Source organism: Podarcis liolepis, assembly GCF_965112155.1.
Source record: "Podarcis liolepis genome assembly, chromosome: 2".
In the NCBI taxonomy this organism is placed as follows: Eukaryota; Metazoa; Chordata; class Lepidosauria; order Squamata; family Lacertidae; genus Podarcis; species Podarcis liolepis.
In genome coordinates, this window is record NC_139555.1 from 72,157,884 (window position 1) to 72,181,714 (window position 23,831).

General features: G+C 41.4%; 2 protein-coding genes across 21 annotated transcripts in view; one reads left to right on the top strand and one right to left on the bottom strand.

Moving 5' to 3' along the window:
- LOC310700009 (uncharacterized protein) overlaps nt 1–23,831 on the top strand; it is a gene marked incomplete at its 5' end in the record, with an annotated part of 89,713 nt that overhangs the window by 27,925 nt on the left and 37,957 nt on the right. For 7 of the 17 annotated variants that reach the window (XR_014522338.1, XR_014522339.1, XR_014522340.1 and 4 more), the window contains one exon: nt 20,572–20,613. The exons of 7 other annotated variants lie outside the window; for them this stretch is intronic. Coding sequence is in view for 1 of the 10 variants with exons in the window: in XM_083488805.1 (XP_083344931.1) it covers nt 20,572–20,613 (42 nt within the window). 3 more of the 17 variants (XR_014522348.1, XR_014522349.1, XR_014522350.1) reach the window with 3 other exon arrangements.
- CACNA2D2 (calcium voltage-gated channel auxiliary subunit alpha2delta 2) overlaps nt 1–23,831 on the bottom strand; it is a 543,624-nt gene that overhangs the window by 13,081 nt on the left and 506,712 nt on the right. For all 4 annotated transcript variants that reach the window (XM_083488666.1, XM_083488665.1, XM_083488664.1 and 1 more), the window contains 7 exons: nt 16,960–17,020; nt 8,968–9,065; nt 6,916–7,006; nt 5,905–5,967; nt 3,503–3,606; nt 2,756–2,854; nt 2,093–2,187 (listed from right to left, as the gene is read on the bottom strand). In XM_083488666.1, coding sequence (XP_083344792.1) covers nt 2,093–2,187; nt 2,756–2,854; nt 3,503–3,606; nt 5,905–5,967; nt 6,916–7,006; nt 8,968–9,065; nt 16,960–17,020 — 611 coding nt within the window. The remainder of the gene's footprint in view (nt 1–2,092; nt 2,188–2,755; nt 2,855–3,502; nt 3,607–5,904; nt 5,968–6,915; nt 7,007–8,967; nt 9,066–16,959; nt 17,021–23,831) is intronic.

Consider the following 23,831-nt stretch of genomic DNA (forward strand, 5'->3'; position numbering starts at 1 on the left):
TTTAGCCCTTTAATTACTGGAATATTTTGGAATAGAAATAACATTCTGGGCAAAACATTCATTTTAATCATAGATATTCTCCCCAAGAATGACAACTTTAATCTATCCCATATTTCTAGGTCCTTTTTAATACCCCTCCATGTTGCCTCATAATTGTCTTTGTATAAGTTTATATTTTTTGTTGTAATCCATACTCCTAAGTATATAACTTTCTTAACTGCTGTAATTCCAGATCTTTGTTGTAGTTCCTCTACCTCTTCCTTGGTCATGTTCTTTGTCAGCATTTTGGTCTTATTCTTGTTAAGTTTGAGTCCCGCCACCTTGCTGAATTCTTCTAGTCTCTGTAAGGCTTCTTGTAAACTCTTCTTTGGCTCTTCTAATGTTAACACTAGATCATCCGCGAATGCTTTAATTTTGTACTCTTTACTTCCTACCTTGATCCCTTTAACTTCTGATGCTTCTCTTAGCCTCTTGTTAAAAACCTCTAATACTGTTATGAATAACAGGGGAGTCAGGGGGCAACCCTGTCTAGTCCCTTTAGCGATATCAAAAGGTTCCGATATATTGCTATTTATTATGAGTTTGGCTTTTTGATCTTGATATATGGCTTCAATTCCTTTTCCAAACCCTTCTCCAACTCCCATTGCTTTTAGATTTTCTTTCATAAATCTCCAGGAGATGTTATCGAATGCTTTTTCGGCATCAATAAATATCAATGCCGCTTGCTTGTCTATCCTGTTCTCTAAATATTCAATAATGTCTATGACATTTCTTACATTATCTTTCAGTTGTCTTCCCGGAAGAAAGCCTGCTTGATCTTTGTGAATTTTCCCATTTAAAAGTCTTTTTAATCTTTCCGCCAATACATCAGCAAATATTTTGTAGTCGTTATTTAACAAGGAGATGGGTCTGTAGTTTTTAACTTCTAAGCCATCTGCATCTTTTTTTGGGATCAAGGTAATGTAAGCTTCCTTCCACGTGGCTGGGATTTTTCCTTCTTTTAAGATGTTATTCATGACCTCGCATAACACTGGAACTATTTGGTCACATAATGTTTTATAATATTTAGATGAAATGCCACCTGGCCCCGGAGCCTTTCCCATTTTCATTTTTTTAAATTGTTTTCCGAATTTCTTGTTCTGTAATTGTCTGTTTTAATTGTTCTCTTTCATCTTCCGTAATCTGTTGCAATTGGTATTTTTCCAAATATTGTTCTATTCTATTATCTGTCTCTTTCTCTTTTCTATATAATTCTTTATAATATTTCTGAAAAATCTTTCTTATCTCTTTGGGGTCTTCCACTATCTTTTCTCCATCCCTTATGGTCTTCACTTGTTTTCAGGCACAATTCAGTGTGCTGTCTTGTCTTTGTCCTACAAAGCTCTAAATGACTTTAGGTCAGTAGATCTAATAGACCGCCGTTTCTCATATGAACCTTACTGTTCTTTAACTTCCTCTGAGACCCCAGTTTTGGGAGCCTCACCTTTTAGAAACTAGGTTGGTAGTTACCAGAAATGTCTTTGTTTTATTGGTGGGCCCTTCTTTATGGAATATCTTCCCCAGATATATTAAAGTGTCTCTAATTTTAGCATCTTAATGTTTTAAGCATGCAGGATCCTCAAAGTGAACTGGGGGGGCAAAGAAGTGTTATGAAGTAGGATGATAAACCACTTCTTTCAGGAACAGTAAGATAAATACATAGATATAGATATATAACCTCTGGGCAGTGCTTTTTTCTGGGGGGATGCAGGGGAATGCATACCCCTAAATATTTTGTGAAAATTTGTTCTTTTGTCCATTAACTGTATTTATTTTTCCTGATTTGAACTATAAAATGGTGATTTTCTTGAGTCAAAATGAGAGTACCCCTAAACATTTTTTTAAAAGAAAAAAAGCACTGCCTCTTGGGGTTCATTCACTGTTGCCAGAGGGAACCTGGCATGTCACTGGCGAGGGTGACTGCTCTGCTGCAGTGTTAGAACAGCACTGGGGATGCAAAGTGGACTTGCAAGTGCTCCTCAGCTCCAACCATGTTATCTACAAAATGCAAAATCTCAGATCCTTTTCCAGGAACATATTTTTCACCACCTACTCTTCGTGTCCCCAGCTGATCCCTTTCTGTTCGGTTACTTGCAAGGACTTTAAATTTTTCTGCCCATGCCTCCAGGTCAAGTTTCACTCCAACCACTGGAAAGGGAAAATAAAAGAGATATTTAGGTTAGAAAAATGTTGTCTTCTTTTTTTTGTCTAAACACCTGGGCTGCATAGACACCACACATTTAAAGTTCATGGCTCCCCCTAAAGAACCATAGGAACCGTAGTTTACCTGGCACAGAGCTACAGTTCCCAGGATTATTTGGCGGAAGTCATGTGCTTTAAATGAATGGTGTGCATCTAACTCAGCTGTTCTGTTGTTTCTTATTAAGTACTGCATTTTTCCTAAAACCAGCTTCATTCAGAATTGAGAAACAAAAACTACTTAGCTGCTAACGTGTACAAAGCAACTGTGACAGCATGAAGGATTACACAAAGGCCACATGAGCCTTCAGCCCAGTGGAGGGGTTTGTCAACCCAATAGCCCAAAGAAATCCAAGTGTTTTTGCAGCCTGACTGAAGACTATGAGCTGGTATTTATGTAGACTGCTAGAGAGGCTGGGGAAGGCTTCACAGCTGCAACTGATGTAGACCAGAAGGCCTGAAGACAGGAGAGACATTTCAGAGACAAAGATACAGGCAAACGCCCCAACATTCTTACCTGCTGGTTTCAGGTGCCTCTCACCAAAGTTGAGCTCAACTGCTGTGCTGACAAGGATCCCAACTGTGTTGTTTTCCAGTTCCAGCCCTCGGTAGTTGACTATAGGGGGAAGAAGAAGAAAAAGGACCTGCCAGTCTGTGGATGGCACAGGCAGCATAACTGCTGCAAAGCACTCTGGCTTGGGTGGCAATGCTTTATGGTTCCATGCAGGGCTGACTTCCTGCCAGTGCCCTCTCCCTGCTTCCTTGTAGTGACAAAATGAAAGGCTGTCCCTTGCTTTTTTATTTTATTAACATTCTAATTACGAGAACACTTTTCTGCTTAAGCAATTACCCACTGCATATAATATGAAATGGTAGCCACAGCACATGCAGCAAGCAGTGAACCGCTTTATTACATTATCCCTTGTCCTCAGTGGAGTTTGTGAATGCAAAGTGGCAGGTCCCTTATGGTGCAAGAAACCTCAGCTCAGAAGCTATAAATTACGGACTTGGAGGCATGATGGGGTTCTTTGCCTATCACTTATTACAGAGCTTCAGGAACTGTGGCTTGATCAAGACTATGTAAATACTACATATTACTATCACTGTCCTTGTAGTAAGCCTTTAAGCAGAATTTATTGCCTCACACCCTGCAGCCAGATGTCTGGTGCCAATTCCTGTAGTTCCATGCTTATAAAGGCTATCAAAGCTGAGGGCAGGGCAAACCAGTTCCACCCACTTGGAGCACTGTGTAGGGCATACTTACAATCCCTGTAAGGGGTCTTAAAGATGTGGCCTTTGTTATCCAGGCTTCTCCGATAGAAACTGGCGTTGAAGGGCTCCCGGTCTTCTTCCCAGTCTTCAGCAGCTCTTTAATAAAATCAACCAGCCCCACAGAATGTCACAAGCTTTTGGCAGAGATTTCATTTTCCATATAGCCGCAAATAAAATATTGGCCTTTTTTAAAAACCCATCAATAATATGTACTATGAACATTTATACTTTCACAACCGGTCTTAGAGACAGGGAGGTGATAGCTGAGAAAGTCCAAATGTTCATTATACATACATATACACAGAATTGTAGAGATGGATCATCATATGTAAACAAATAATATATTTCACCTCTGAAATATAGGATGGTATTGAGCCATAAATGTTCTTTTATTAAGACTACCAGCTATTTACTGTGGCTGTGGTGCAGTTTTCATTTTGCACAGACAAGTGCTTGGCAAACCTACCCTTTTTGCAGCCCCAGGCAAACAGAGGATCAGGAAGTCTACCAGGCCCCTTTCAAGCTGCATTTGGTTTAGTGAATCACAAGTTACGCAGGCACAATTCATTGTCTACTGTCAGCCTTTAAAGATAATTACACGCTTTCAGAAACCTCTAAAACCACAAGGGTCACAGAATCACAGCGATGATTAAAACTTAATAGTTGTCCGCCTATATTCCTTTGAGCATCAAGGGCACCTGAACCCAGTAAATTACTACTAATAATTTCCCCCTGAAGGAGGTAGTTGGGAATACAAATCTATTTTGTCGTCAGGAAAAGTGTTGTGAGGGTCTTATTAACCAGAAGTGTCCTTCAGTGACACAGGCTGCAAAGTTGTTAGTGGGTACACTTTGACATTACCTTTTGCTCCTTGTGCTAAAAAGAAGGTCATTCAACACCTTAAAAGAACATATCAAGGAATGGATTTGCTGGATGCCCAAAGTAATGTGGTACCATTAGTATTCTGTCTACCTCAACAGTAATTTTTGGAAACCTAACAATGCCAACAGTTATGGCTTTTCCCATCTGCCTTGTCCCACCCTCCAGCCCAAGGAGCCTTCATAAGGGAGCTGTTTCCAGAGGAAGAACTATGAGGGGAGAGAGACTCTGTTCGCGGGGGGGGGGGGGGCTGGTTTCACCTGTGTGGCTCCACCTTCAGCCCAAGGAACCTTCAGAAGGGAGTTGCTGCCATGGGCATTATGCGTTTGTGTATTTTAATAAGATGAACAGAGGGTGTGGAGTGTCTGCGTGCATGAACTTCACAGCGCTTAGTTCATCTTTTGGTTGCTATTTTGTTAATGTTGTTAATAGTGTTTTATGGATTATAAGTGCTGCATTGATTTGTTAATCCTATGACTTTTGCTTTCATTGTGATGTTTAGCTTATTTTTTAGTTTCTTGATTTGTTAACAGTGTTTTATAGATTATAACTGTTTCACTGTAAATTTGTTAATTATTCGGTATGATTTATGCTGTATTTGTGATGTTTTGTTATTGTTTGAAGGCTGCCTTGGGATTCAGTTGAATTAAAAATGACATAGAAATACTGTATAATCAATCATATCAAAATCAAATCAATTCGGATATTAGAAATGTTTAAGAGGACAAGTGCAATAAAATGTACATAAAATATTTCTAAAATATTTTTTTCAGTGTAGCTTGACAGAGATAAAAATGCATAAAACATGTTTCATATAGATATGACAACACATGAACACTTGCACCCTTAAGGAAGTAATTAAATTGTTGCATTAGTTTCACTGGGACTTGGGCTGCAATGTAACTGTAGTTACCTGGGAGTAAGCTTCACTTCAGTCAACAGGACTTACTTCTGAGTAGATGTGGTTAGGAGTGTCTCAGGGAACTGACATCGGAGCTAGAGGCGGAGGGAAGGCTCTCAAATGATGCTGGAGAAGGGCCCAGCAGGGAGAGAAGCAGCTCAGCAGATGGGGAAGCAAATCAGCGCAACACCAGGGATAAGGGGGGGCAGATGGGGGAATCGGCGAGAGGGCTCCAGGACTCTTCACCAGACACCAGCGGGGAGAGCACGGGTCCTCCGCTACCCACGCCCTCCCTGCGCAGAAGACTTCCGCGCAGGGAGAGTAGGAGGAGACTTGGCGTCAAACAACTTTTATGTTGGAAAAGGTTTAAGAAACGCCCACTGACGGATTCTGCTAGCGACTGAGGCAGCCACGAAGTGAAGGGCTGTCCAGACAGAAAGGTTTAACCAGGCAACATAGCCAGGAGAGGCGGCAACTTACGCACAAGCAACCCATACTCATTACAGAGTGTATCCTTAATCATTACTAACTCTAGATTATGGTAGATTGGGGCCACTAAATGCTAAACACATTCTCTTCAGCTACAGATGATGCGACAAACACTTGTCACTTACTTGTTAGGGAAGACGCGGGTGATACCACCATCTGTGGCAACAAACACAGCTAAGAGGCTATACCTATAGAAAGGCAGAGATAGAAAGTTACAACCTCAAGCAATATGCCAAAGTTCGGCTTCTCACCAATTTGTCTTTGCACTGCACCTTTAGCCTATCTGTTGATTATTATAACTGTGGTAGGTATGGTTTGTGTTTTCCTCCCTTTGTTTTCATTTTGTATTATCTTCAGTGCATTTTTACAAGAAAATATGGTGCCGGTACTCACCATGAAGTTGTTATATTCGGGGGAAAAAAGTGTCCATACCATTGAGTACCCCCAGAAAAAAGCACCAATCATATTGTATGTTTATGTTGTGAACCTCCCTGAGATCTCCAGTGAAGGGCGGTATAGAAAATTAATAAATAATAAAAGGGTATGTGTGCATTTAGGTTAGTATTGCCCCCTGGGAATGGGAGTGGACAAACTTTTGAAAATGAAAAACTTTTACCTGATTTTATACTGAACTGAAAGAACCTCTAAATGGGCAAGTTACCATGTAGTTTTAAGTTGTGACTTGCAGTTTAGCTTAGATAAAATTTTAACTTGTCTTCAACTTTAACTGGTTTTAAATTTACCCTCTAGCTTTGATAAACTAAACTAGTTTTCACTGGTTTTATACTGAATGGAAAGCTGAATCTTTCAGCTGAGGCTTTTTCCACTTAAAACCTCGCCTAGCCCTCTTAACGCAGGAAGACTTAAGTCCACTTTAAGCTTGTTCTTAAAGCTAATCCTATTTTCAAAAATCTAAGATTACTAGGTCTGTATCGTGTAGAGTTATATATTAGTTGGGTTTCCTTTTATCCCTTCTCCAGAACTGACCAATTGTATAGGCCTGCTAGCTTCTCAGAAGAGAGTTTCAGGGTGAACACTGCCATATATCTACTTTCTTCCCAGCTGGAAAATACTCTTGTTGGGGCACCAAAATGCTCCCAGTGTCTGAAAGAGGAATGAAATTAAATTGTATTTACGTGTTAAGGTCTTGGTCCTTCCACACTCTTTCCACCAGCTGTTGGGTGATTCCTGTGTCCAGGATGAGGTTGTGAAGGAGGAAGTTATCACCTTGAAAGAGAAAGAGAGAAATGTTTCCAATCCAGAGTCTTGCTTATTGGATATCCCCTGAGGAGGGCTCCACTCCATTTTAAAGTACGATGGTGAAGAATCCTCTTTGCCTTCTACTCTTGCTTGCCTTTTCCCTCTCTCCTTGCATAGCCACCTTTTCACTTGTTTCAGCAGCAACTTAAACTGCATCAGAAAACAAGGATACTCCAAGGTGTGCAGTGGACCCTTTCAATGCTCCCTGGTTAGAATGCCCTGCAGAGGTTGCTGTGTGATCCTTATAACTTGATTAGTTGGCTATGTATATTAAGTTATATATGTTCACAAAAGTAATAAACCTTAGAGTACATGACCAGCTCTACTAGTGCATCCCAGTACTTTCTAGTGTTATGCTAGTTTTGCAGTGTTGTCAATGACTCTCCTCCCAATCCTGGAAGTCCTACCGACTCTGCTGGTAACCTTTTCCAGCTCTGCTTACTCTCTTACCTAAGTTGTCCTGGTGGGACAGGCAGCCCCTGGCATAATTCTCCACATTACTGCTGCCACCACATGGTAGGTCTATGTTCCCATTTACTTGACTTAATAGAGGTGGGCACCAGTCTAGGTAATGTATGATGGAGAACCTGCGGGTCCTTCAAATTACAGCTCCCATAATCCTTGAGCATTGCTGAGGCTGATGGGAGTTGAAGTCCAACAAACATCTGCGGAGCAACAGTTTTCCCATCCTCCACTCCATCCTAGAGCATCTCTTAGCGCTGCTATTATGCAGGGCACATTTCCTTCCCAGTTGTTTGCTCTGTGCATTGCCCTATGGGAAAAGACTCTGAGCCTTTCCTGGCCCTCTTTTGTTTCATGCGATTGCCACAGATGTCTGCCACCTAAGCCACATAGTTCTCTGCCATGTGGGCATGGACTTTGAGACTGCTTCTATTTCTCAGTCATGCTGAGTACAGCAAAGAAACAAAAGCTTAAATGTGGCATTTCAATTATAGGCAGGATTGGAAGGGGACTTCTAGAGGTTGTTGTCACCAAACTAAGGATACTTTAGGTGAAAGACTTAAAAATAAATAAATTCATACACAGAGGGGAGTGATAGTCCATAGGCTTCTTACCTTATTTTCAGTGCTGAATTGCGTTATCGCTAGAAAATTTAACTGATGTTTAATAGCAGGCTGTTTTCTTGCAATGCAATCTTACTGTTTTTATGCTATCCCTGGAAATGGATTTGTCTGCCTTGGTTGGGGATTTGTCTCAGGAACATGAGGTACTTTTGTGAAATGCGTGCTACTAACATTAGAATCAGAGAGCACCAGCCTTATATGGAATATGACCTGGTTCAAACCAGATCACAACAAGAGTACCTGCTGATGGTCACATTTATGCTTGACAAACTGCATTACTCAGTGACTGTGCTTGCAATCTGAGACACCCTTTCCTGGGAATAAGCCCCATAGAATTCAATGGAATTTGCTTCCAAGTGGATATGCCCAGTATTTCATTGTGAACTTACGGGTTTCATTCATCATTTGCATCCTCCTTTCATGACACCAGAGAACTGATACTACAACCTTCGCCAGAGAATAGTAACCCACCCCAGTTCTTTCTTCATAGGGTGCACTCTATCTAAATCAGGTGTGGGAAAACTTTGCCCCTCCAGGTGCTGCTGAATTACTGCTCCCATGTTCCCTGGACATTGGCCATTCTTGCTAGGGCTGATGGGAGTTGTGGTTCAGCAACATCTGGAGAGCCAAATGTCCCCCCACTCTTGATCCAAATAATTTTTATTTTTATGGCAAACATAAACTTTGCTCCATTTTTAAAAAGCAACAACATTTAAATGTATATCTTTTAAAGCAGAAGCACACCTTTGCTTCTGGGTTTTTCCTTGGTTCTCTCACCCAAACAGTGCTGAGTGTTTCTTGAGAGAAGGCTGAGTCTCCACTGCATGCCCTGGGGGTACTTACATTGCTTGGAGTCAGGCGTCACCTTTTCCATGAGGGCGATAAAGTTTTCCAGGAATTCAGTGTTGTTATCCGACTGGCTGAGGTCTTTGCAATATTCTCTGGGATTACGATGAAAAGATTTGTCGTTTGGAAGGATGAAAAAGTTACTGTCAGTTTTCTTCCTCTCAGAACTGCTATAATCATGACTTTGTGTGCAACGTAGGTGAGGCTGTTACCCAGTCATGTTGCTGTTGTGCCTAAGAGAACACTTTCAATACTGTCTGCATACATGTTTGAGATAGGAGTGGTGGGGGATTCCTGTAAAGATATTTGTCCTGTCCATGAGCAAGGCTGTGTGAGACATCAGTACTTGTGTGCACTTGAAATCTATTTGTACAAATGCATTTAAACGTGGGGATGTGAGGAGGAGGAAGTAAGTGTGGAAAAGGATATGTGTAAAAACCCAAAATATCTTAAAAACAGATCTTCATATTGAAGATACTCATACGCTGTTCTGTATGACTTGGGCTCAGTTTGGAACACAAGTGGATACAGATTGTAATCATTATTTATCTCCTGCCTTTCCCCCCAAGTGGCTTACAGATAAATTAGATGGCACTGTGCTCAATAAAAGTGGCATTTGGGTTTCCCACACTGCTATTATAGTGCCTCTCAAGAATATTAGAAGACTATTAAATAATGTGGGGCTGATCTATGAAGGAATAGTAGGCAGTCTGGGGAATTTAATGACCATATAAAAATCTGTGGCATTCACAGATTGACTGATGCCACCCATCACCATCTGAAACAAGAACTCTATGAATACTGTGACTGCTTCTCTTCTGGATTTGTGTAGCAATTGCGCTGCTATTCTAAGAATTCAGTTGTTTAATTAAATTCCTTTAATTCCCCAACCCGGTGCCCTCCATGCTGGCTGGGGCTGTTGGGAGTTGTAGTCTAAAACCTTTGGAGGGTATCAGGTTGGAGAAGGTTGCTGTAGGGAAGGTAGCTTAATTAACCATGATACTCGCTTGAACTCCTTTAGGTTTAGAAAGACTGTGGCAAAAGAAGGCCTTATTTCTTTCAAGCTCATCTATTATTGTGAAGTTCCAGAACTGTCCTTTATTCTGATTTTCAATATGGCCTCTACAGAAGCTTTACAGCTCTCGTAAGAAAAAAAAAGCTTCTGTTTATAAACAGGTACTGTTCGACAAAAATGGAAACTTTGGTAATCAGGATGGTTATAGTTCTATATACAGCTTTGGAAAACGGGTATGGGGGACTGCAGTTTCACCTGTGCAGTTCTAGCAATAGGTTTTCTTCTTATCCATCATTTTATCTACATTTGGTCACAGCTTCATTTAACTCTGGTTTCTTTGCTCTCTTTTTAAACACAGCTAAATAAATATGACTCCTTCATGTATGTAATGAGATCCCACAGTGGGAAACTTAGGATTCAGAGGTGATACAACTAATGCCTCTATTAATCCTAGTGGCATTTCCAATAGTAGCAGCTCTCTCTAGAGCAGTGGTGGGCAACCTTTTTAAGGTCAAGGGCTACATAAGAGTCTAGATGGAAGATGAAGCCCTCTAGCTGTAAAGCACATAGCTCCCCATGAAGCCACAATACTGGATAATGATGTCTGCTTGTATTCATACCACACTGGCTTCCATTACAAGCTAATGCAATTTAGGTTTCTGGGATACAGGCATTATGAATGATACAACACTGTAGTCAAAGAAGCATGACTTTTTTATGTCTTGAGAATAATATTCCTGCCTCCTAAATGAAACTAACTCTGACTAGAGATGGGCGAATGTGTCAATTTCAGTTTCTCATTTTTCAAATCTTGAGTTCGGGTCTCCACATTTCCACATCTGTTTGAGATCCCGCCCCCCAAGTGCCAATGAAAATTTATCAGCATTTTAGTGCAAATTTCTAATACATATATATTTTTGTTTGCAATTTTGTCTACATTTTTGCAAAGCAGTTTCCCAAAATAGAATGCATTTTGTGATATTTTCACTAATCTATGTATTTATGGACCCACTTTTTCTCTAATACGTACCTTTTTGCACACATAACTTGGCTGGAGAACTGCACTGCAAAATTAGGTAGGTTTGCCTTTAAATGTGAACTGAATTGAATATCTCCCATCCCTATCCTTAACTCGCTTGTGTTAGGTTCTCCCTAAGGAGCAAGTGCATCCCCAAATAAACAAAATAGAAAGATACAAGGATGAGCCATGGCTGTCTACAAATGAAAGATGCATACACAGCGCAAGTCACTTATATAATGTGCCACTTTATGCAGGCCTAAATCTTTTTCATTGAGACTAGTCCAGCCAATCAACTTGCTATGCTCATTTTGAACAATCATTCTGAGGTTCCTTCTTTGTATGCTTTCCCTACAGTACATTTACTGCTTCCTACATTGGCTTTAACTGTTTCACCACAAATAATTATTTCTGACTCTAACACTAAAGAGCAATGGACTGAGGATGGAAAGAACTACAAGTTAGCACGGCGCATCCGAGTTTTCCCAAACATGTGTTAGCAGTTGTTAATAATAATGCGAGCGCTGGGCATTTACAAAAGAGAATCAAAAGGAAGAGGAGATGTTTACTCCTTCATCTGCTCCCTCTATCCACCACACCTATCCACACCCAGTCGCCAAATCTCTCTCCTTTCAGTGGTCTTAGGAGGCAGGCGAGAGTAGTTGTCGGGAAGGATCAAGCCCACCACTACTTTTTATATGCAGATATGCACCTCAACCTTGCACGAGTCTTATGAGGCAGACATGGGACTGGGAACTCTGTGTTTCCTTTAGAAAGTGTCCTTTCTCCTCATCCTTTCCCAGGCTTATTGAACAAAGCAGGAAGAATATAAGTGGAGCACACTGTAATCCAGTAGGCAGACAGACTAGCAGCAACAACTGTCCAAATTGCATTCACCATGTGTTGATGCAAACACATAGGCAATGCCTTCTGATTCAACTGTGCACCCAGGAGCACTGGTAAAATGAGCAGGACCGTAACGCAAAGGGGAAAAGCAGCAGATTAAGCACTTGGTGACTGGAGTATGAAGGGCTGTGCTTAGGAGGCAATGAGCTTTGAGGCAAGATGGCTCAGTTTCTTGCATGAATTGAACTGTAACTTTGCGCGTGGGACTCCCTTTGTTATCGTCCTTTTTCAAGAGAGGAATAACGATACTCACCTGGACAAAATTTCTGGTGTGCCATTTGGCTTCATTTTTGAATGTTACTGAATTTGAAAGCTGCTTCTCCCATGAAGCTTCACACTTCAAGGAAATGGGGGACATGAGTGGAGAAGGAATGCACAAGAGAAAACCCTGAGGACCTGTTTCATTTGTGGAACAAATCAATATTCCATAGTGCACAGACGTTCTCTGGACAGTAACAGAGAACCACTCTTCACCCACAGCAAAAAGAGAACAAGGTGGACAGCCATGCTTTGGATAGGAAAGTACATCCTTCATATAGATTGATAGGGGCTAACTCTAGACTGTAGAAGGGGATGTATTTTCAGTACAGACTTGTATCCTCTCTCTCTTAAAAAACAACCCCACCCAGGTGATAATTCGTGCTCTTACAGACCCCACACTTCTAATGGGTTGTTGTCTATCAGGATTGCCTCCCCAGAGCGTGTGTTTGCATGCCGGCAAGTATATAAAAGACGGAGAATTATTTATTACACAGATCCTGCTGCAAATAACAGTTCTGTGTTTGGCATTATGCCAGTATACTTCTGTCTCTGGAAGCTTTCCAAGAGCTGCAGCTGCAAAGTTCTTGTGAACATTTTTCACTTGCTGGCTTTGCATTGCCAGTAGCTAATGGCTAAGGATGGAGAGGGTGAGAGTGTGCCTGGCCTCAGTCCTCACTGCCTCTCAGGAGTAAAAAGTAAAGGCGGACGTTCATTTAGAGGGCTCATGACAGCACACCATTGCACTTTCTGAGTTACTGAGTTTGCCAATCACAGTTTATGGTAGCTCCAGAGGCCTTAAGGGTTTCTCACAGCTGACAACACTGGGAGAAAAAATCACCTACATACGGGGCTTTTGTGAAAACTGCTGAATGAATATTCAGGCATTAAGGGGCTCATGCAATGAGGGGAGAGTGGGAACATGCTAGTTGACCCCAGCTCTTCCTTTTGCCTCCCCCTTGCTGGCCCGGCCACCCTCCAGTCGTTGGAGGAAAACTTCCATACCAGGAAGCCTACACAAATACAGCTGGCTTTCTGCTGTAGACCCTCTTCTCTTGTGCAACACAGAGAAGGCAATGGGAACAGTCAGGCCATCTTCACCTTAACTCATGTAATGCTAAATAGGTCTTAAAATAAACCTAATAAGAAGGCTTACCCAGTGGGTGAGGGCCATGTTTCTAGGTCACCTCCAGACTGCCACCATTTTGCAGGAGGGATATAGTCACAAAAATGACACAGACACAGGCTTGGCCCAACCACAAAGTGGCAGAAGCCCCTGAGGCAGTACATCTATGGGTGCCCCGCCGCCTCTGGCACTGGCGCTGACATGGCATCTAAATCACCAGAAATTGGTACCACTTTTCTGGTGGTGGAGGTGGGGCAGGACTGGGCAGCACGTCCAGTTATGTCTCAAGCAGTGAAATGGGATGCACTGCCCCTGCAGAAAAATGCATTAGAAAGTGTGGGATAATTTTTGATTGACAGAAAGATGTGTAACCTCTACGCAAGCAAGTCAGGATGAATGCTGAATCAAGAGCAAACACCATATATAACCTACACACCAGCTGTGTTCAAGGAAATCAGGATGATACTCTGGACTGGAGGGCACAACTCAAACCAATGGCTTCAAGTTACAAGCAAGGAGATTCCGGCCAAACATTCAGAAAAACTTTCTGACAGTAAGAGTTGCTTGGCAGTGCAACAAACTTCCATGAGAGGTGGTGGGCTCTCCTTCCTTGGAGGTTTTTAATTAGAGGTTGGATGGCCACCTGCCATGGCTGCTTTAGCTGAGATTCCTGCATTGTGGGGGTTGGACTAGATGACCCTAGGGTCTCTTCCAGCTCTTCTATGATTCTATGCTGAATAGACAGGGCAAATGGAAGTGCCTCTAACTCACAAAGCAAGAGTGAATCCACTTTATTCCCTGCTGTATCATACTGCTCCCAAGGAGGTAATCAGTGTGCATATCTTGTTAAGTTTGGCTTTCACAGAAAGCCTTAACTCTGAAGTAATTGTGCTTCAGTGTTCTGGAGACCACACAATCAATTCCTCAACAAGTATCAGGTGTTGTGTAATTGAAGTCATTAACTGGTCAAACCAAGGAAGCTATATATCCATCATAGTGACTGGGCAATTACCTGTTGCATTGCACTCACATGGTGAATCACTGGAGGTGCTAGTTTCATCAGTGCATGTTGCTTCTGTTACTTACTTCAATCTCATTAATACACTGTAGTTGAGCCAAATTCTTGCTACATTTCTCTAATGAGGGCTGAGAAAAACAGCAGTAGATGTACAGCAATACAGTGCACTCCACTTATACACCCCATATGTTTTTATGGACAGGCCTTTGTATTGAACAGGCACATTTTTTTGCACTCAAATGCTTCAAGCTAACCGTTTATACTTCCTACCTGCCAGATTCTGGAAAATGAATGCAAATAGCACTTAAAATATGCTTGTAAGAAGAGATTGAATAAGAGTCAGGCCTCACCTGTAAATGTCTGTAATCACATTTTAGGAGAGGCAGCTGAGAAGCAAAGCTATTTTACTCTGTTAATTTCCTGACTTTCCATCAATATATTGCAAGTCCTCCTATGTGAGTATAAAATCATCTCGGCTGTCCATATAATTTTGTTTCTCAAAGACCTAGAAGTACACAACACTGCATCCACCAATATATCTACACAAATGTGTACAGATATATGTGCTTGCACGCCCACAAATAGATCATTAGTGATATATGGTTTCTGAAAATTACCATGGACTATTGGCCATATTAGTATTGATGAGATATCATACAGTCTCATTAGTATGCTGTTTGGTATTATTGGTGTTAAAGGGCTAACAGATGGTGCAGCTGAAACTCAAGTGCTATCATGTGACCTTCTGTATTATGACTTGACGGAACAGGAGTCTGTTTGTTCCGATGTAGAAAGAGACCTGATTAGACGTTGTGTTGTAACGAACATTTTCCGAAGAATTTGTTTGCAGTGTTCTGGTTTCTATTTATAGAAAAAGTCTAACAAAATTGTAAATTTCCTAAAAAACAACATTAGATTCATGTATACATTTCACATTAGTGTGACTTTGAACACTGATCTGGATGCCGACTATGTAAAGCTCTTCACTTATAGTATGGATGCTAGTGATGGACTGCTGCTCACAGCACAGAGATGGGGAACTTGTGAGTTCCCAGAAGTTGTTAGACTATAGCTCCCATCAACCCTGACCACTGACCATGTTGGCAGGGGCTGATGGGAGTTGGAGTCCAACATCGGTTCACCTCTTATGCTCTTATGTTCTCACTGATTATGCTTTGTATAAGAGAAGCATCTTAGAATAGTAAATCTAATAGTTGTATAAATAAAAGTTAGAAATCAACACACCCTCTTCAGTATTATTCTTTTCTGTGCAAAGCTGAATTTGTGGAGGGTTAATCAAACCCATGTGATGTACAGAAATTCTCTTCTATTTTTAAAAATACCATATTAAAGATAGGAGGCACTAATAGGATCTCACCATTTCACTTTACCCAGATGCCAAATGTAACATCAGTTTATTGGATTTTGGCTGACATTTGCCAATAAACCCCCTTCTCTGTCTCCCTATGGCATTTCTATCTTGGCTTTCTTTGATAGCTCATGGCAGCAGCCATCGTTATTTGACCTTCCAATTTTACCCTCAGAACAACTCTGTCAGGTATGTTAGGCTGAAAGAGAACCCAAAGTCACTCTGTGAGCTTCATGACTAAGGCAGGCTTATGAAAGTGGCTTCGTGGTTTTTTTACATATAGCAGTAGAATATTTTATCATTCCTACTGTATTAATATGGCCTCACAAAGGTCTTTAGCAATATTGAATCATGTACATTTTGAAAATGCTTTTTGAACAACACAGTGTCTTTATGAAAGCTTGGAAGTATTTTCACTAATAAAAATAGTGCAGTGAGTGAGTGATTCATGCTATTGTGGTGTTTGTTTATCATTAGGTATTTTTAAATTTTGGTATTTGTGAAATCCAAAAACATAAACAAAAGTGACCCAGATCTATAATTTTTTTTCTTAGAAAAAAACTGGCAAAACGCCAGTCTTGTGTTAAAAATCATTTGGTCAATAAATCATGGGTCAAACAAATGCTGTGTGATAGGTGCACCTAGTCAACCAAATCAAATAATGGGATATTTGGAGCAAACAACTCTTTGGGGTGGAAAATATTGGCTGAAATCATTCAGTGGGAAATCTAGATGGCATTGCACATGATACTCCTGTCTTCCAAAGAGGGCTTTTGGCTTAGACAAACACTGTGTATTATATATAAAAATATATTTCAGATTTAACTAACATGATGGCATGATCTCAACATGATCCAAATAGGACTGACTTATTATTTTGTGAGTATTTTCAGAAACTATACCTATATATGTATGTGCACATAATATCTCATACGCAGGCATACATATATACTCTTCTTATGTAGGTGAGTGAACAGAAGGTGGGACCACTGCGCTGCCAACCACAGTGGCATCTCAACAAGGTGCAGGTGGCAGCTGTAGTCTCAGAGTGGCACACAGGCAGACGACAGACACAAAAAAGAAGGAAAGAAAAATGATCAAGACTTTGGCACAATGAGGAGGTGTCAGCTCAGAAGGGTGGGAGTGATGAAGTAGAATATTTAAAAGGTGTGGCAGGGAGGGAAGTGGGGATGGGAAAGGGGGCTGAGCCAGTCCCAGGATCAGTGTTGAGGGGAGAGTGGTTGAATGGACACCTCAGCAAGCTCACACGCAAAGCTACCTTGGAGCAATGAATACATGTCCCTCGGACTCAAAGCTGTTTGGCAGCAGGTATTCAAAATCTGCAACAGAAAGGTAACGTTATCCGGCAGGGGTTTGAAATGAGGGAAGAAGAAGGCTTCAGTCTCAGAATGTGACAGCAGAAGGTAGAAAAAGAGAAAAAGAAAAAGAGAAAGAGAGGAGTAAGGGGAGAGAGAGAAAGAGAGAAAGAAAGAAAGAAAGAAAGAAAGAAAGAGAGAAAATAGACAGGAATAAACAAAAGAGGCAAAACAACTGACTAGTTTTAACAAGAGAGAAAGGAGAGAAGATTCTTTGGTAACTAGCATCATACAAAGTTATAGCCAATATGGTGCCAACATTTGGAGGATTTTGATATTTTATTGTCTATATATATATATTTATATATATATTTAAAAATCATATAATTGAAATTAAATATGTTTGATAGATTGTATATGTATTGCTTTAGGGCTATACAGTTACATATACACATATACACACATATATATCCTCATATTTATACATATACATATATATATGTATGTTTGGCAGGTTATATGGACATCTCTCTCTTATTACGATATTAACAACAAAAATAAACCACATGCTCTGCTCATACGGAAAGAGAATTACCAAAACAATATTTTGTAAGAAAAATTATCTTTCAGGCATCAACATGGCCAAACCAGGGTCCTTTATGAAGACAGTCCAACCAAAGACTTACCCATCAGATAGAGGTAAAATGCAATGCATTGTCGAGAGTGCAGCAGCTGCCTTCTAGCTGACAGTGGTCTCAAAGCACTGCAATAGCCATCCCTCCCTAGTCCAAACATAGAACACATCCTCCAGATTTCATAGATGCAACCATAGCAAGCACAGAGCAGCACATGTGCTCTGCCAATGCTGAATTTCCAGCTCTTATTGGCTGATTGCTTGAAGTTGTCTTTCTACCTGCCTGTCAGTTTGTGATATGTCCAGTACTCTCTCTCATCTGCTTAACAGGCATTCAGCTTAAATGGCTTTATTAAAACAAAGAACTAGTTGTGCAAACAGGGCGTATGCTAGATTAAGTTAAAGCTGTGCCCAGATGGGCCTCTTGAAAGTCTCCAGCCTATTTCTGAACAGAGAAATTGGGAGGATCATTTCACTGATTTTTCCCAGTGTGAGAGGAGAAATCCTCCATTTATTTCTCTAGAATGGAGATCACCATTCACAGTGGCAGGTACAGTTTCTCCACCCCTGCCAGCTAGTTCTTTTTCTGATGCTGCTAGAAATTAAAGCAGCCACAAATGTGTTGGCCACCTTGCCACCAATTTGCGTTCCCTACAACGCCACAGACCAACAGTTATTCTGGGGCAGTGTGTGTTTAGATGGCAGCCACCGCAAAAAAAGAAAAGAAGAAGAATGGTGGTGAATATTTGGAGAAAATTTTGCATTGTAGTCTTGCTTTTCTTAGGAATGTTTGGAGTGGGGGTGAGAGAAAAAGGAAAGACTTAAAAATATTCTCAGCAAAGTGTCTAAACTGCAGAAAAGAGCAGCTGCGAGGGGTGCTCAGCTGGAATGGCACAGTTGCTGAAGAAACAGCCAATTTACCAGTCTTCAAGGAAAGCAATAACTTGTATACCAGTTTGTTAAATTGTATTTTATTTTTCTACTGGGCTGGATGATTTTCAGTGGTGAGATGCAACAGAAGAGCGGTATCATACACCTTTAATAGTTGTGTAGAAGATGGAATTTCAAGATAGAGATTTCTAAATATATATATATTTAAAATAAATAAGTAAGCATCATGCCTGGCCTTTCTATTGCAATAAAATAAAATAAATAAAATAAAATAAAGCCTTGCTAAATGGGTCAGGCCTGCTTCTTAAGGGAGAACATATTCTCATTTTGAATTGAACTATCCTTCATAGATCACCAGGCCTATTGTTCCTAGAACAACCTCAACCAGGAGTTTCACGAAGAACTTAACAAGGATGGGAGAGGAAAATAAACCTGCAGGACCATGTAGGAAAATTCCCATAGGGAAGTGCAGTAATCACTCCCTGAAACCATGCTATGAAGTAGGAACAAAACTACTGCAAACTAGTTCGTCCAGTTAACCCTTGGCAGATGGTCCTGACTGATACCATGGACATTGCTTTCAACAGCTAGGAGAATTAACAGGACCAGGCAACTGAGTCAGTTTCCATCCACACACATCCTGAAGTCAGTCTGAAACAGCCAGTTTCAACCAAAACAAGCCAAGCCAAGCTGGTTTTCTACCGTCTGCTAGACCTACTTTGCCAGGAATCACAACTCAATAAGATTAATTTGTAATTCCCCAATATAAGGGAGAATGCTTTTCCAACAATGATCTTATCATCGTCTTGCCCTGATGAATTAAACCCTCATGCAATTATTTCAACCAATATTACTTCATCAGTCAAAATGGACAGAGAGAAATCAACAGGCATGTAGTGGGATGGGCCACAACCAATACAGGAAAGGGAGATAGAATCCTTATGGACCACAGCAAACATTGCTCCCCATCCAGCAACCCTATGTTGCTCCAATACCCAGCTAGAAGCAATTTGGACCAATAGGACCCACTGCCTCATAAAACCAAGCGTACATAATACCAGGACACCCCTATCAATTCACCCCTATCCTAGCATGGATGGTATCTATATTATTTTGGCCTGACCTGGTATTTTGAAAGAAACAAATGAAGGATCATTGGAAGGCTGACTGAGCTCCCTGGAAGTAAAGGCCTCCATAGAGAACTAAAAAACAAACAAAAACAAAACACCACACAAATTCTTGAATTTGTCTAACTAATGGAAACCTAGCAGATCTCACTGCTCTCCCCCCAGATCTCCCAGCTCCCTGTATCTAACCCTGGCCCACAAACATCTACCTCTGCCAGGCACATCTGAGCTCTAATCAGCATCTCCACAGCGTAGTAGCAATTAGCAATAATTAATTAACACTCCACACTTGGCAGCAGGATAGTGACAGCTCATAAGAGGACACAGAATTAACTGCACACCAGAATTTAATCTAAATTAATGGCTTAACTTAAAAAAAAACCCTTCTAAGGGATATAGCATAATGCCAAGTGAGGATAAAAAAAGTGCTGGAGAGCTACAGAATTAATCAGAGTAACCACGAAGGAACAATGGAACCTTATTCTCACCGTAGTGGAAGATATTAATGATATTGCCAATAGGGAATATAACCAACTCTTACTGGGTAAACTTCTGGTGGTACATGTGATTGACTAAAATATCACCCGCCATCATTGGATGGGCTCAGTCCAGACAAAGGCCAAATGCCTATCTTAATCAGAGAAAATGTAAGCATTCCCAATGAATATGCTAATTGCCATACCATGCTCAGCGAGCAGCCCTAAGGGAAGACCTAAAGGGACAATCCCCTTTGACATCACTCTTTCAGCAGCAACCTGTTGGGAGTATTACCTCTGGCAAAGCCCTCAGATCTGAATGGTCCCTTCTGGAGATGCACCTCATCAGAGCATCCTGGGGTGCCTGCTGGCTCTTCCTTGTAGAGCGCAGGAATGGAGGGGTTTGGACACTCACCCCAGATGACTCACTTCTGCTGTCACTCACAGGGCTGTGGTGGAGAGAGAAGCCCCCTGGATGGGAATCTGGAGGTGGGTAGTTGTTAAAGTCTCTCACCCTTGCTCTTCTTCTGCCGGTCTGGAATGTGCTCCAGTAAGAGTCCTCCATGGTCCACACAATCAGTGCTTTTGAAGCTTCCACTGGGCTGAATGCTCCACAGTTCAACTGAAAGCTTAATACCTTTGCTTCTTCTGCATCTGAACCATATATATATATAAAGCAGAATAGCCCTGGACAGCAAGAATAGGGAACCCTCCAGATGTTGCTGGATGCCAACTTCTATTAGCCCCAACTAGCATGGCCAGTAATCCAATATTATCTGGAGTGTCACAGGTTCCCCATCCTGTTGCACAGCTTTCCTAAAGGAGCAGCAAAAGGATTCAGGTAGCCAAAGAGGCTGGCAATGTGCCTAGAGCAATACATTGCAACTGTGTGCTTATGGGCAGCTGCCTGAGGTCCAAGACACAGTTTAGCACACTTCTCTTCATGCTATATGAGCCTGTCTGCTTATGTCCTTCATCACAGCTGAAGTGCTGCTGTACAGAGTGTGGGAGCCACTATTTAACTGTGCTGCAAATTATATGCATTATCTCTAACATAAAAATCCACTTAACCCCCCCCCCAAAAAAACTAACTAACTAACTAACTATTTTGCTATTTTTATTCTTAAGGGCGGCGGAAGGAATATTTAGAGGACTGCCTCCAATAAATCTGTACAACTGAATGTTAATGTCTCTAGGGAAAATGATTTCATATATGAATTCCTTTACTTTCTTCTCCTAGCATTCTGCACTTCAACAGTGCTCGCCACTGGAGACCCCAAGAAAGTGAATGAGATTTAAAGTGCTCTGCTTTGACGATTAGAGCAATGGGGGATCTTATCAATTCAGCAACATTTTAACCAGAAGGTGATACAGATGAAGCACACTGGTCACCCTAAAGAAGCTTATAGGATTTTTGCTTAGTTCTATGGAAGGAACAATAGCAGTCAAATTTATTGCTCATTTTTGTATATTCTCCCTAGCGTGTAGCATCATAGTATTTTAGCTCTTCATTCAGCAATCTGAACATCTTTTGGCTTGACTACATCACCCACTCTTGTGGCTGAAACAAAATGAGGGATAGCTGTTGCAGGCTTTCCTCTGAAGGACACCCACTCACTTTTAACCACCATCCAAGCAACCTTACCACAGTTATGCATTTGTCTTAGCAGCAAATTGTCTGTTCAAGCATATCCATATCAAGACATTGATTGTGAGACCACTAAAACGCCTCTCCTTCCCCCACCAATATCTCCCACAATGCATTACAAGACATACGTGGCCCTTTGTCAGGGCAGCACAGCCATAGGTTGGACTGCTATTTTCGAACAGGACTAAAAGGCAGGGTCTGGATACAAGCCAATGAAAGGAGGAAGAGGAAAGGAATACAAAAACACTAAGTAATTATTCCATCAGCATTGCCATTACAGGGTCACCGGGAACAGGCAGCTCAATGCTGATAGAACAGGGCTGATGACGACAGACAGAGCCTTAGTGCTTGAGGTCAGGTCCCTGCTGATAACTCTATGGTGCCACAATGTGCCAGCTACCCGTACATGAACGGTGTCTCTTCCTTCCACTCTGTGTTTATGGCAAACACTTATTTTATGTCTATCTGCACACACCTTCCCAACTGCTAGGCACCTTAAGGCATAAAACGTAAATGGATGAAAAAATAGTTAGTATGCTTAACCCCCCCCCCAATTCTATTTACTGGCACATCTCTGTGTTTGTAAGAATGCGTGTATCCTTGGGTAGTGACAGGGATGACTGAGAAGATCAGAGGGCAGCATATGCATGAAGATAGCTGTCCATATTCAATTCATTTTGCTTTTGTGTGAATGGTAAACTCTTCACCGCACAGACTTTGCCAACTCAGGCCACGTTAAAGGACCTTTAACCCTGGGAATAACTGAAGAAGTGTGCATGCACACGAAAGCTCATACCAAGAACTAACTTAGTTGGTCTTTAAGGTGCTACTGGAAGGAATTTTTTTATTTTGACTACGGCAGACCAACACGGCTACCTATCTGTACCTGGGAATAACTGACAGTATAGTTGGTCCCTGTTTCAGCTTTGCCCTTGCTAAAATCAGAGTTCCAATCATGGCTTTCATGTACACACTTCTGTTTACTCTGGACCCAGGGCACTCCCACCACTGATTTATGAAGCTGTGTACCCATGGCATTAGCCATGATCCACATCTATCCTGCCATTTCTTCAGAAACACGGCATTTGGATGTGTTTTCTCCCAAACTAGCTTCAATCCAATTGGAAAACGTAAACCATATGAAGACATCCATGGCCACTGGTGTGGACAGGCAGTGGGTGACCTGGAAATGCATCCAACTGCACTGACATGCAAATGCAAATTGAAATGTAGCAAAAAGGGGAAAGGAGAGACCTTGCTGCATTTTAAACTGATAATGTGCAAACAGCCTCAGACCATAACATAAGGAGTGCTCGAGGATGCCTTTGTTCCCCATTGTCAATATTTTGCTTTTGCTACGGAGCAGTCTTTAATAACTCTTTTTCTTCTTCTGCTCATGCCATAGCTGGATGAAATGCTGCAGTGGATGCTGAGGTTGCACATTCCTCTACACCAGGGATGGGGAACATGGTGCTCTCCAGATGTTGCTGGACTCCAGCAGCCAGCAGAGCCCAAGGTCAGGGATAAATGGATGTTGTAGTTCCAAAGCATCTGGAGGGCCACAGGTTCCCCATCTTTGCTGAGCTCATTATTTAGCAATACAGAACCCTGATAACAGTGGCATCCGCATTCTAAAGAGTCTGCCTCAATGTAGGTTAACAAGACAGTGGCCTTGGAATTTTATCGCGGAAAGCTTCCAAGACCCAGAAAGGTCTCCTGCTATTCTTAATGTCCCATGTACACATATTCATGTTCATAATTGGGGGAGATGACCAGCAGATCCTGTTTTGTGTTCAAAGTGAAGTGCAACTGCTCTGCAATTCTCAGGACTTGACCCACAAGAGAAGGAGGAAACAGAAAAAGATGGAGACCCAGGCTCTATCTATAACCCCCAAAATGCAAAACAGGATGCAAAACAGTTTTAGCCTAAGGTGCCATATAGACTGCAACTGGATTCTGAAGGTGCTGAATAAAAACCCTTGTGAGAAATTTGGTAAATTATCTTCATGCTGTACCCTTTATCTATGGGAAGCTAAGGGACAGTTATTGTTAATGAAGT